The sequence below is a fragment of the Lithobates pipiens genome, unplaced genomic scaffold (genome assembly GCF_037356315.1).
Source record: "Lithobates pipiens isolate NorthernLeopardFrog02 unplaced genomic scaffold, aLitPip1_a1.2 Scaffold_23, whole genome shotgun sequence".
Classification (NCBI taxonomy): Eukaryota; Metazoa; Chordata; class Amphibia; order Anura; family Ranidae; genus Lithobates; species Lithobates pipiens.
This window is the reverse complement of record NW_027507785.1, coordinates 16,582,414-16,597,037: the sequence shown is the minus strand read 5'-3', so window position 1 is coordinate 16,597,037 and position 14,624 is coordinate 16,582,414. Positions and strand designations below refer to the sequence as shown.

At 45.3% G+C, this 14,624-nt stretch overlaps 1 protein-coding gene across 1 annotated transcript; it reads right to left on the bottom strand.

The window, feature by feature from the left end:
* Positions 1–3,363: 3,363 nt before the first annotated feature.
* On the bottom strand, positions 3,364–13,756 carry COA4 (cytochrome c oxidase assembly factor 4 homolog). Its single transcript, XM_077451212.1, has 2 exons — positions 13,620–13,756; positions 3,364–6,750 (listed from the first exon to the last, which is right to left on the bottom strand). Exon 2 carries the CDS (start codon positions 6,747–6,749, stop codon positions 6,492–6,494), a length of 258 nt encoding a protein of 85 aa, XP_077307338.1. The 5' UTR covers position 6,750; positions 13,620–13,756; the 3' UTR covers positions 3,364–6,491.
* Between the last annotated feature and the right edge of the window lie 868 nt (positions 13,757–14,624).

Sequence of the window (14,624 nt, the reverse complement as noted above, 5' to 3'; positions counted from 1 at the left end):
TTCTTGTGACAACACTGGAGGAGTGGAAGAGGACTCCAGTGCCAACCTGTGAAGCTCTGGTGAACTCCATGTCCAAGAGGGTTAAGGCAGTGCTAGAAAATAATGATGGCCACACAAAATATTGCCCCTTTGGGCCCAATTTGGACATTTTCACTTAGGGGTGTACTCACTTTTGTTGCCAGCGGTTTAGACATTAATGGCTGTGTGTTGAGTTATTTTGAGGGGACGGCAAATTTACACTGTTATACAAGCTGTACACTCACTACTTTACATTGTAGGCAAGTGACATTAAAGGGCCAATTTTTTTGAAAATTGAAAATACTTTTTTTAAATTTTGTTATTATTGCTTTTTAATAAAAAATAAATTAAAAAATTGTCCCTTTAATGTCATTGGGCAGAAGAGACGCTTGACGTCGCTGCCGTCATCCGATGGCACAGGGTCGAGTGGGGGGGCCATCATTCCCTCACTTGACTTAGTGCCAAGCAGGGGAAAGGATTGAATTGTCTCCGCTTAAGGCTCCGGTAAGCGGCAGAGACTACCGGGACGCCGCGGGAGGGTGGTTGGCACCTCTCCCACCCGCCAATAAAAGCGATCTCATGGCGAATCCGCCGCGAAGACCACGTTTATCTGAAAGCGGACCGCCTGCCGTTAAAGAAAATACAGGGGTTATGGCAGCTATCTGCTGCCATAACAACGGTATTAAACGTCAAAGGACCGTTATTGGCAGCGGGTGGTCCTGAAGTGGTTAAAGTGATTTTAAAGAAAAGAATATAAAAAAAAAAAAAAAAAAAAAAGCAGGTCATATTTACCTGCTCTGTGAAATGGTTTTGCACAGAGCATCCCCGCTCCTACTCTTTTGGGGTCCCCTGCCAGCGGTCCTGGCTCCTCCCCCCTGCTGCCAATAGCAGGCTCGCTCCAGAGCCATGCTCTGTGTGTCCATTCATGCACACAGCGTGGCTCAGCCCAGCCCCCCTGCTCTCTCCTCATTGGCTCACTGACTGTGATTGACAGCAGCAAGAGCCAATGGCTTCCACTGCTGTGTGAGCTAATAGGGGATAGAGAGACCCCGGAGAGCCGCTGCTCTCATGCACATCGCTGGATTGAGATGGGGCTCAGGTAAGTATAAGGGGGGCTGGGCACCCAGAAGATTTTTTTACCTTAATGCAGAGAATACATTAAGATAAAAATAAAACATTTTTTTAAAAACCATGAGCCTTTAGAACAGGGGCAGAGCTAAGCCTTCAAATCGTGTTAATGTCGCATTCACTTTGTTGGGAATAAACCATTTATTTTTTTGTGACCTGAATATTCCAGTTTAGCACAACAGTCCCGGATCTATTCAATTGTCTTTACAACGCAAGATCATTTTGGAAATCCTTCATTATGTGCTAAACCTGCCAGTAGACATGTGCACCGACAAAAAATGTGTTCGTTTCATTTGGGTTTTTTTTTTTATTTTTTGGGAAATTCGGAAATGGTCATTTCCGAATTTTCACATTTCCGAATTTTTGGATTTTCGAAATTCAGAAATTCAAAAATCTGAAAAAAAAAAAAAAAAAAAGAAAAATCAGTAAAATTTGAAATAACTAAAAACAATTATTAAATTATAGGTATTTCCTTTCAAATTTGGCTGTTTATGAACATAAGGAATATAAATTTATCTGAAGTTACGAACAATCCAAAAAAACGAATGCCGCATATAAACAAACAAATGGAATGTAACAAATTCTATTAATAAAATATTTAGAATAATGGATTGGAACTAATTCTATTAATAAAATATTTTATTAATAATAAATAATAATAAAACGGTTTTATTTAATTTTTTTATTATTAGACTGTTACGTTCCATTCGGTATTCATTATTTTAGATCATTCGTAACTTCGGATAAATTTGTATTTGTTACTAAGAGCCAAATTTGAAAGGAATTCCAATACCTACAATTTAGTTAGTTATTATTTCAGATTTTCATTCTTATTTTTGGATTTTCAAATTTCCTAATTTCTGATATTTTGAATTTCCAAACTTCAGAAATTTCCAATTTGTCAAAATTCGTTAAAAAATTTGCAACTAAACGAATTGCACACGTCTACCTGCCAGCCTGATACTCATAGCGGCATTAAAGTGCTGCACAAACTGTTGGCGCTGTATAAATCATGTATATTTAGTACTGATGGATCAAAACAACAATATGAATCCATCATTAAAGTAATGCACGCTGGCTCTGTTGTTAGCACCTCTGTCTTGCAGCATGGGGGGGGGTCCTCAGTTTGTACTCGGGTCAGGACTTTATCTGCAGGGGGGTTAAACCTCGTCATTTTCTGCTTAAAGCGGGAGTCCACCGGGACTCCGCGTTTTTTTTTTTTTTAAAAGCCAGCAGCTACAAATACTGCAGCTGCTGACTATGTAAACAAGGCAGATCGCCGTTCTACAAGTAAGAAAGACAGATCTTGTGTTTCTGCGAAGCAGGAACACGGATCTCTGTCTTTCTTCAGTTAAGCCATCCCCCACACAGTTAGAAAGCACTTCCAGGGAACACATTTAACCCTTTGATCCCCCTGATGTCAACCCCCTTCCGTGACAGTACATTTTTTTTTTTTTTTAGCACTGCATCTGTGTCACTAGTCCCCAAAAACTGTCACTTAGTGTCAAATTTGACCGCTGCAATGTCGCAGTCCCGCTAGAAACCGATTATCGCTGCCATTACTAATAAAACAAACAAAAAAAAAAGTCAATAAAAATATCCCAGTTTGTAGACCTGATAACTTTTGCGCAAACCAATCAACAGATGCTTATTGGCATTTTCTTTTAACAAAAATATATAACAGAATACATATTGACCTAAAAAAAAGGAAAAAAAATCTTACAAGCTACCAGAAATTATCACAACTGTATAAATAAATATATCCTGAAACAATATCAATAAACTGTGAAGAAATTAAGATTTTTACATTTTTATTATTTAGATTTATTTTTTAAGTAAAAAATGTTTGTTTTTTTTCAAAAAATTGTTGCTTTTCTTTTTTTTTTTTTTTGTTTATAGCGCAAAAAAAAAAAAAAAAAATGCAGAGGTGAACAAATACCACCAAAATAAAGCTCTATTTGTGGGAAAAAAAGGACATACATTTTATTTGGATACAGTGTCTCACGACCGCGCAATTGTCAGTTAAAGTAACGCAGTGCTGTATAGCAAAAAAGATGGCCTGGTCATGAAGGGGGGGTAAAACTTTCTGGAACTGAAGTGGTTAATCCACCCTTCAATCCATCAGCCTTACAGAGACATTGAAGACAATGGGTTCTATATACCGGTACTTGCAAGAGATAAAGATAAAAATAATGCCATTTATACAATGATTAGATCTTTTATTTTATTTTTTTTTTATTTGTTCTTTGAATCTTCTTTCTGATTGAACATTTATTAGAACATCTTGCTCATCGGTATTGGGAGATTTCCACCTACTTCCTGTTCTAGTGACAACACAGTCACCAAGCCAGGAAAGGAATTGTTGGGGACTTTCAGAGGCGGACGGCTGGGGAACGCCCTTACGAAGCCTCGGGAACACGCTTTGACTTCACCTTGTGTGTGATGTCTCTGTGTGTTCCCGAGGCCTCGTAGGGAGTTCCCCAGCCGTCCGCTTCTGAAAGTCCCCAACAGGAAATGTCACCCGAATAGGAAGCAAAAGGTAGAATTCAGACAGAGAGCAAAAAATAAAAATAAAAAAATCATGAAAAGAGGTTGTAACTTCTTCACGTTACCCAAAACTAAGAAAACAAAAGTCATACATGAAACCTTCACTCCCCCCTCTTTTTTTTTTTTTCTTTAAATAATATTGCCCTTCCCCCTCCTGTTGGGTAATCAAAGATATGAATGACATCCTCCTTCTGCTGCTGGGATACACACATCATGCATCCCAGGAGAACTCAGGCTAATGTACAGCGCGCATGCGTGGACAATCTGCACCCACTCCTCATGCATGGGAAATCTATACCACACTGTGCAATCAACACCACACGGCACATGCGTCACCAGGGGGCCTACACCACACTGTACATGCGTCACTAGGGGGCCTACACCACACATGTGTCAACGGGGGGGCCTACACCACACTGCACATGCTTCACCACGGGGCCTACACCACACTGCACGTATGTCAACGGGGGGCCTACACCACACTGCACGTATGTCAACGGGGGGCCTACACCACACTGCACGTATGTCAACGGGGGGCCTACACCACACTGCACGTATGTCAACGGGGGGCCTACACCACACTGCATGTATATGTCAACGGGGGGCCTACACCACACTGTACATGCGTCACTAGGGGGCCTACACCACACATGTGTCAACGGGGAGCCTACACCACACTGCACATGCTTCACCACGGGGCCTACACCACACTGCACATGTGTCAACGGGGGGCCTACACCACACTACACGTATGTCAACGGGGGGCCTACACCACACTGCACGTATGTCAACGGGGGGCCTATACCACACTGCACGTATGTCAACAGGGGGCCTACACCACACTGCACGTATGTCAACGGGGGGCCTACACCACACTGCACGTATGTCAACGGGGGGCCTACACCACACTGCACGTATGTCAACGGGGGGCCTACACCACACTGCACATGCGTCAACGGGGGGCCTACACCACACTGCACATGCGTCAATGGGGGGCCTACACCACACTGCACATGCGTCAATGGGGGGCCTACACCACACTGCACATGCGTCAATGGGGGGCCTACACCACACTGCACATGCGTCAATGGGGGGCCTACACCACACTGCACATGCGTCAATGGGGGGCCTACACCACACTGCACATGTGTCACCAGGGGGCCTACACCACACTGCACATGCGTCGCCAGGGGGCCTACACCACACCGCACATGCGTTGCCAGGGGGCCTACATGACACCGCACATGAGTCACCAGGGGTCCTACACCACACCGCACATGCATCACCGGGGGGCCTGCACCGCATATGCGTCACCGGGGGGGGGGGGGGGGGCTACACCACACCGCAGATGCGTCACCGGGAGGCCTACACCACACCGCACAAATGCGTCACAGGGGGGCCTACACCACACCGCACATGCGTCACCGGGGGGCCTACACCACACTGAGACAGCGAAGAGAAGGCGGCTGTGCAGGATGCAGTGTACAGAAGCAGAGTGGTGGTGTACACCAGACAATGCTGGATTTGATGGGTACAAGGTAAGAGGGAAACATAAAAAAAAAAGAGAATGTATGGGGGGAGTGAAGTTCCTCCCCTGTCCCACCTGAGTATAGCATTGATTCTCAAATCTAACGTGACACCTGCACCCCACTATTTTGTATGTCATGAAAAAATAATTAGGCACAAAGTAATTAAGGCCTCGTTCGCACAGGTGGCTGTAAAAAGAGGCAGTTGAGCCACAGTATTACCACCCCCAACCAAAATTGTAACCCCCCCCTCTGCATTCAGTGGGCAGTAGAACTGGGAGGAATTTTGCCCCAATATTGGTGTCATTGGGAAGAATTGTGCCCTATCGTTGGTATCACTGGGAGCAATGTTGCCCCAATAGTGGTGTCATTGGGAGGACTTGTGCCCTATTGTAGGTATCACTGGGAGGAATTTTGCCCCAATATTGGTGTCATTGGGAGGAATTGTGCCCTATCATTGGTATCACTGGGAGCAATGTTGCCCCAATAGTGGTGTCATTGGGAGGACTTGTGCCCTATCATTGATATCACTAGGAAGAATTTTTCCCCAATATTGGTGTCATTGGGCAGACTTGTGCCCTAATACTGGTGTCATTGGGAGGAATTGTGCCCTATTGTTGGTTTCCTTGGGAGGAATTTTGTCCCAACATCGGTGTCACTGGGAGGAATTTTGCCCCAATATTGGTGTCATTGGGTGGATTTGTGCCCCTTCATTGTCAGGAAACGATGTGCCATTGTTGGTATCAGCATATATAAAATAGTGCCCCAAGAGCCAGATAAAAGCAAAGGGCCGCCTCTGGCCCCGAGCCACAGTTTGGAGATCATTGCTATAGAGCAAGGATCTTCAAACTACGGCCCCCCAGCTGTTGCGGAACTACACATCCCATGGGGCATTGTAAAACTCTGACATTTACAGTCGTGATGGGAATTGTAGTTCCGAAACAACTGGAGGGCCATAGTTTGAAGACCCCTGCTATAGGGGGTCACTTGAGTGACTGCTCTGAGTCTGTTTGGGTTGCTGACATCACATCCAGGTTGGAGGTACTGAAGAGGAGTCTCAGGGCTTTTGGATGTCCATACAAGAGAGGCTTTTATGGGTACATAACATGAATAAATGACATTAAATGCACATATCATCTGAAGGGTCTGGTGACAGGGTCCTTCAGCCCAACTCCAGAGTTTGGCGTGTTGCGCTGTTTGGTTGGTGTTGCTGAATAATCTGGTGTCAGTAAGCGTCTCGGGTAGGTCCTTCTTTGGTAGGATTGTCCCAGATTAGGACGCCTGTCCTTGCAGCTGACCCCTTTTCTTGATCAGCTCCTCAGTCCTCTTCTTCTGATAGTCCTGCATGCAATCTTTAAAGTTCTGCACCTGCTCCTGACACTTCCTCCAGTCCTGGTGCTCCGCCATGCACTCCTGTACAGCGTAATGAAAGGCCGTGCAGCCAGTCCGAGCGATCATCTGATCCACCGGGTCATCCTCGTCCTCCACTTTCCGACTGCGGTCGTGAGCCTGCGGTGTTGGAGCCGACATTCTGTATGGTGAGAGATGACGGGGAGAAGAATGAGGAAGACATACTAGGAATACACACCGACCAGCCATAACATTATGACCACTGACAGGTAAAGTGAATAACATTGATAATCGCGTTACGAAGGCATCTGGAAGTGGGTTGGATATAGAACGCAGCAAGTGAACATGTTGTCCCTGAAGTTGAATTGTTAAAAAAATGACCAAGTGTAAGGATTCGCGGGGACAAGGGCCAAATTTTAAATGTCTGGACGACTGGGTCAGAGCAGCTCCAAAACTGCAGCTCTTATGGGATGTTCCCTGTCTGCAGTGGTCAGGACTAGAGCTGCAACTTATTTTGTCTGTCGACTAATCTAGCAATTATTTTTTCGATTAGTTATTGACTATAACGATTTGTATTTTATTATTTTTTACTTAAAGCGGCTCTTCACCCAAAAGGGGAAGTTCTAATCTGGTCCCTCCCCCCTCCGGTGCCACAATTGGCACCTTTCAGGGGGGAGGGGGGTGCAGTTACCTGGATAATCCAGGTATCTGCACCCACTTCCGGGCAGACCGCCGCAGACGCCCCCCCCCCCCCCTGTTGTGTTCTGGGAAACACACAGTTCCCAGGACACAGCGGGGGACCAGAAGAGACGTGCAGCGTGACTCGCGCATGCGCAGTAGGGGACCGGGTAGTGAAGCCGCGATGCTTCACTTCCCGATTCCCTGACAGAGGATGGCGGCGGGGGCAGCAGCGAGATGAGTGATTGCTCGTCATCTGCCGCCGACATCGCTGGACCCTGGGACAGGTAAATGTGATTTTATTAAAAGTCAGCAGCTGCAATATTAGTAGCTGCTGGCTTTTAATATTTTTTTTTTTTTTAGGTGCAGAACCACTTTAATCTAGTGTCTTTTTTTTTTTTGATTAGCTAATTAATCCTTTGGATAACTTTATATATATTTCTAACATCCTAGAGGTGGCGGTGGTTGAAAAACTTTCTGTCACACCGTATTTGCGCAGCGGTCTTAAAAGCGCACTTGTTTTGTAAAAAAAATACACAAAAAATAAGACTACAGTAAAGTTAGCCCAATTGTTTTTACATTGTGAAAGAAGATGTTATGCCGAGTAAATTGATACCCAACATGTCACGCTTCAAAATTGCGCCCGTTCGTGGAATGGCGACAAAGTTTTACCCTTAAAAATCTCCATAGGTGACATTTAGGTACATACAGGTTGCATGTTTTGAGGTACAGAGGAGGTCTAGGGCTAGAATTATTGCTCTCGCTCTACCGATCGCGGTGATACCTCACATGTGTGGTATGAACACTGTTGTCATATGTGGGCGCTACTCACGTTTGCGTTCGCTTCTGCACATGAGCTCGGCGGGACGAGGCGCGTTTAAAAAAAAAAATTTGTTGCTTTAAGAGCTATGGGCGGAAATGACTTTTTGACTATGATTCCGCCCTGCAATGGTATGGAGACGGGTGGGGGAGGGGGGCCCGTCTTCCCCCCAAGCCAGGGAGAGGACCTGATCTGTGGATTCGCTCCAAGATCACTTTTATCAGTGGCTGGGGGGTGGGGGGTCGGGGGCGTCTCCTCACTGATAAAAGTGATCTTACGGCGAATCCTCTGCAGAGGCCGCTTTTATCTGAAACCGGACCGCTCACTGAAGAAGAGGATAATCGGGATTATGGTAGCTAGCTGCTGCCATAACAAAGATATCCCTCTTCAAAGCTAGGACGTATAACGGCGTGAGCCGGTCCGGAAGTGGCTAATATGACAACAGCCTGATCATTCAACCACTGCGACTGAAAGAATTGGTGGTGAACCGCGCACCCTTGAGATATATTATACAATAAAGTGCAATAATTTGACCAACCACTGGGTGTCCCCAGTAAGTGATAGTGGCAATGATACTATACAAACAGTTTTAAAAGTGCAAATAAAGTTAAAGAGGGATTCCACCAAAAAAAAAAATTATTAAAAGCCAGCAGCTATAAATACTACAGCTGCTGACTTTTAATAAATGGACACTCACCTGTCCCGGGGTCCAGCGATGCCGGCAGCCGAGGCCGATCGATCGCTCGGCTCTCGGCTGCTGCCGCCACCATTCTAGGCGAGGGAATCAGGAAGTGAAGCGAATCGGCTTCACTTCCCGGTTCCCTACTGCGCATGCGCGAGTCGTGTCGCGCAATAGGAAATCTCCGCGCTGTCACTGGGACCCGTGTGTGTCCCAGCAGACAGCGCGGCAGGGCAGGAAATGGCGTAGACTCTCACGGGAGTCTATGCCCGGAAGTGGGTGAAAATACCTGTCTTTGACAGGTATCTCCACCCCCCTCCCCCCTGAAAGGTGTCAATTGTGACACCGGAGGGGGGGAGGGATCCGATCAGCGGAGGTTCCACTTTAGGGTGGAATCCCGCTTTAAATAAAGTCCAAAATGTCATCAAATGATTCCAATGGTGCAGTGATCTCGTGGATACCAACAAACAAATGACTGTAAATCTTCCTCCACCAACACCGGTCAGTCTACTCACCGGATATACATGACCCCCATTACAGAAGTCATATACAGCATAAAAGGTGCAAGATATTCCTGTGATCCATCACAGTACCTGGCAATGGAGCCTCCAATCGATCATCAAAGGAAAAAACACCCCCGAATCTCCGGACAACGGGATCACAAAATGAAAAGAAGGAACAATCTCCCATGGTGAAAAACGTTGGCGTTTTATTAAAATAAGCTCTAAAAACACATAAACAAGTGTACAATATTAAAAAGAGCAAGTGGACTCGGGGACGCCTTTATGCGCTCAGCCTGCATTTCCCTGTGGCCTGAAATGATGTGTCACACTCAACCACACCCAACGCATTTCGTCAGCACATCTGACGTCATCAGGGGTCACAACACATATTTATTGAACATTGCACTAATCCGATATCCACCCGAACATACCTAATATTTGCAATTTTAAAGTGCAAATAATGAGCATGGAAATGACCACATTTCTATGCTCATTATTTGCACTTTAAAATTGTTTGTTTGTATAGTATCATTTCCACTGTCACTTACTGGGGACACCCAGTGGTTGTTCACATTATTGCACTTTATTGTACAGTGGAACCTTGGTTTAAGAGTAACACGGTTAACGAGCGTTTTGAAAGACGAGAAACTTTTTTTTTTTTTTATTCTGACTCGGTTTGTGATTTTTGTCTTGCAAAACGAGCAGAATTTAAGCTAATTAGGTGTGCAGTACCGCATTTGGCCAGAGGTGCTGGGGGCACAGGAGACACTCGGAACGGTTCGGAGCCGTTCGGAAATACTCTGTTCCCGAGCCCGAGTTCAGCCGAGCTGTCCCCGGGGATTTCCGAGGCTCTCCAGCACCCCCCACCTCTGGCCACATGCGGTATTGCCTGTACCCTATTTATCGGCGTATAACACGCACTTTTATCCCCTAAAATCATGAGGAATATCGGGGGGGTGTGTGTTATACGCCGATCCCCCGCTGTTTCTATCCCCTTCTGCCACTCTCTGTGGCTTCCGGGTATTTTCGGCTATCTTCCAGAAAGCCGCCGAGAGTGGCCGAAAATAGGCGAGAATGGCCGAAAATAGCCGAGAGCGGCCGTTTGTGGCCGAAAATACCCGAAGGCTGCCGAGGACGGCCAAGAACTGCCGAGCGCCTCCGAGATACACAGGACATCCGCTCTGTATCTCGGCTGCACTATTTTTAAACGGCAAACACACCAACGAGGCTGCAAATGACTGACAAGGCTGCAATTGACACTGACAAGGTTGCATTGATGGGCATTTAAATGTAAGTTTTTTTTTCCTTAAACTTTCCTCCTAAAAGTTTTTTTTCTTTTAAATTCCCTCCTAAACTTGGGGTTGCGTGTTATACGCCGATAAATACGGTAATAGAAGTCAATGCGGAACAAATTATCTTCGTTTCCATTGACTTCTATGGGGAAACTTGCTTTGATATGCGAGTGCTTTGGATTACAAGCATTCTCCTGGAATGGATTATGCTCATAATCCAAGGTTCCACTGTATAATATCTCAAGGGTGCACAGTTCACCACCAATTCTTTCATTTATAGACAACAGAAAAATGGGTAAAAATAACCCAAGGTCAGGCTTTAGATCAGGGCTTGACAAATTTGCTTGGAATCTAGGAGCCAGCTAAAAAAGTTAGGAGCCGGGTTGGTAACGGCGATCCGGACCTGTCCCTGGCCTGACATGGAGTGAGGGGAAGATAGCGCAGCCCCCACCTGTCTCCAAGTCATTGCCCTTAGCTCTTAGAGGGACATTTTATTTTATTTTTTATTTTATTTTTTAAATTGCATTTTAGTGTAAATATGAGATGTGAGGTCTCTCTGACCCCAGATCTCATATTTAAGAGGTCCTGTCATGCTTTTTTATATTACAAGGGATTTTTACATTCCTTGTAATAGGAATAAAAGTGACACAATTTTTTTTTTTAAAAGAACAGTGAAAAAAATAAAAATAAAAGTTAAAGTAAGAAAATAAAAATAATTTTAAACGCGCCCTGTCCCGCCCTCATATGAAAGCAGTGTTCAAACCACACATGTGAGGTATCGCCGTGATCTGTAGAGCGAGAGCAATAATTCTAGCCCTAGACCTCCTCTGTAACTCAAAACATGCAACCTGTAGAGTTTTTTAAACGTCCCCTATGGAGATTTTAAAGGGTAAAAGTTTGTTGCCATTCCATGAGCGGGCGTAATTTTGAAGCGTGACATGTTGGGTATCAATTTACTCGGCGTAACATTATCTTTTACAATATAAAACAAATTGGGCTAACTTTACTGTTGTCTTATTTTTTTATTAAATAAATTATTTTTCCCCAAAAAAGTGCGCTTGTAAGTCCGCTGCGCAAATACGGTGTGACAGACAGTATTGCAACGACCACCATTTTATTCTCTAGGGTGTTAGAATAAAAAATATATATAATGTTTAAGGGTTCTAAATAAAGGGAAGGAGATAAGCAGGCAATAAAAAACAGGCAGGGGAAGCTCCATTAGCATTGCTGGTTGTCATACCAACGGCCACCACAAAAGGGCACCAGATTCCAGAAGGAATCATAGGATCGCAGAAGGCCTCAAAGCCGCGGCCTTGATTACCGGCCACCAGCGGAACGGCCCGACGCGATCACGCCGGGGGGGGGGGGGGGTCCACGGAGACAGGATACCCCCAGCTGTGCTGCCCCAGGCGCCAGGTCGTTAATTCTAGTCGCAAATGCGACCTGGCGCCCGGGTTTTGTCGAGTCCTGCTTTAGAGGCACATTGGACAGTAGTAAATATAAAAAATATTTTATTTATGACAGTACACGGTGCACACAGAGCAAAAAATAAAAAAGAGAATAAACTCAATACATAACATGGAAAAACTTGCATAATATACATAACAGCGAGCCCCTGTGCGTCAACGTGTTTCGCCGATTAGCTTTGTCAGGACACAAGTAGACGGCTCACAATATTATATACCACATATATTAATGATATTGATGGGCAGAAAGAACCAAAGAGAACAAAAAATGATTAGGGGGAAAAGAAGGTGGGGAGAGGGTGTGATGGTATGGACACTTGGGCCACAACAGTAATAGTATAAAGCACACACGCATGTGCATAGGTACAAATCAAAGACCCAGGTTGCAATCAGCAAATATTATTGAGTGAGACTATGACAGATTCACTAGTCCCACAGAGCCACCGTGACCTGCAATATGTCAAGTGCCCCCCCCCCCCCCCAGGAAACAAAACATCTGTGTTTTATATATATATATATATATATATATATATATATATATATATATATATATATATATACATAAATATAAATGTCATATGGGTACAGTGTTGCATCACCGCGCAATTGTCATTCAAAGTGCGACAGCACTGAAAGCTGAAAATTGGCCCGGGCAGGAAGGGGGATGCAAGTGCCCGGTATTAAGGTGGTTAACTACGTAGAGGGTTCTTGTACACACGGACAGAAAATGTCCGATCGGACCGTGTTGTCGGATAATCCGACCGTGCGTGGGCTCCATCTGACTTTTTCCGTCGCCATGTCCGACCAACAAAGTTTGAGAGCTGGGCTATAAAACTTTCCGACAACATGATCCGATCGGACTTTGTCCGATTGTTTGTAGAGAATTCCGATCGGACAAAGTGCCACGCATGCTCAGATCAAATTACGAGACCTATTGGCTACTAGCCTGAACGTAGTCCCGTCGTAACGAATGAACGTCACCACGTTCCGAACGATCAGATTTTCCGACAACTTTGTCCGACTGTGTGTATGCAACACCAGTTTCGGAATGTCTGATCGTGTGTACAAGGGCTTAGAGCGGTAAGGATGTGGATCTCCCTTACACGGTTGGTGGTGTCAGAGTGGAATGGTAATAATTTAAAGAAAAGAACTCCTTGAAGGGCATCTTAGCGAACGGGGATATGAAAACGAGTGTTACCATAAACACACACTGATGAACGGGATGGACTGGTGTCTTTAACCAACCTTACCAATATAACTATGGACAGCGTTGGCACAGGACAAACATGCGGCCACCCTCCTGAAGTTGCTCACTGCCTGGCTGCCTCTCTCTGCAGTCCCTGCCTGGAGCAAGCCATGCAGACAAGGACTTCTGACTCTCCTGTTCTGTTTACTTGTTCCCAGCCAGGGATACACAGTCCTGAAAGCAGAGGATCACCATGACAACCAGGGTTTTCTATAGGATGCCAGCAATGGCACAACCCCCACTTCTCTGGCAGGTTTATATTTATTTCTATAGCAGCCCTTTGATAGAGAACCTCTCTGGAGCTAAGAAGAGGACTCCCCTGGTAATCAGGGCAGCACATGTCATATAATACAGATAATGTCTCACCTGGACAGACTTTCTGGTTTCCCTTCGTATCCTCTCCCACCTCTTTAGTCTCTTTTTACAGCACTTTCCAATGTCACCAAACTCTATTCCTTGAAATGTTTTCCTGTTTGATTTAAAACTGTCCTCGGTTTTAGGGTTAAAAATTACCTAGTGTCGGCCATTTTTATGAAGCCCACGGTATTCAAACAGATACAAACGATCCTACGGAAAATGGCAGCGAAACGGAGACAAAGGTTACAGGCGGTGTAGTGTCACAGTTTGATGCCTATCACAGGATGGTGCGGAAGTGACGTTGTTGCGTACTGCGCATGCGCGATGCGCTCCAAACGCTCGCGCCGTGCGTTCCAACATAGTTTCGGCAATACAGTTCAGCGAAACCATCACATAATGTTACGGAAGTGATGTTACACACAACACAAACACGGGCCACGTTGTTGCGTACTGCGCATGCGCGATGCGCTCCAAACGCTCGCGCCGTGCGTTCCAACATAGTTTCGGCAATACAGTTCAGCGAAACCATCACATAATGTTACGGAAGTGAAGTTACACACAACACAAACACTGGGCCGTTCGTTACAACACTAATACTTCCCTTGTTACCTAGTAGGTTTTGCATTGCTGGGACTTGTAGTGCCTATCCTGAGCTACATGCTTCAATGTTCAGTGTCCTCATCCCTATCCCCATGCTTCAATGTTCAGTGTCCATCCTTATCCCCGTGCTTCAATGTTCAGTGTCCTCATCCTTATCCCCGAGCTTCAATGTTCAGTGTCCATCCTTATCCCCGTGCTTCAATGTTCAGTGTCCTCATCCCTATCCGCGAGCTTCAATGTTCAGTGTCCTCATCCTTATCCCTGTGCTTCAATGTTCAGTGTCCTCATCCCTATCCCCATGCTTCAATGTTCAGTGTCCTCATCCCTATCCGCGAGCTTCAATGTTCAGTGTCCTCATCCTTATCCCTGTGCTTCAATGTTCAGTGTCCTCATCCCTATCCCCATGCTTCAATG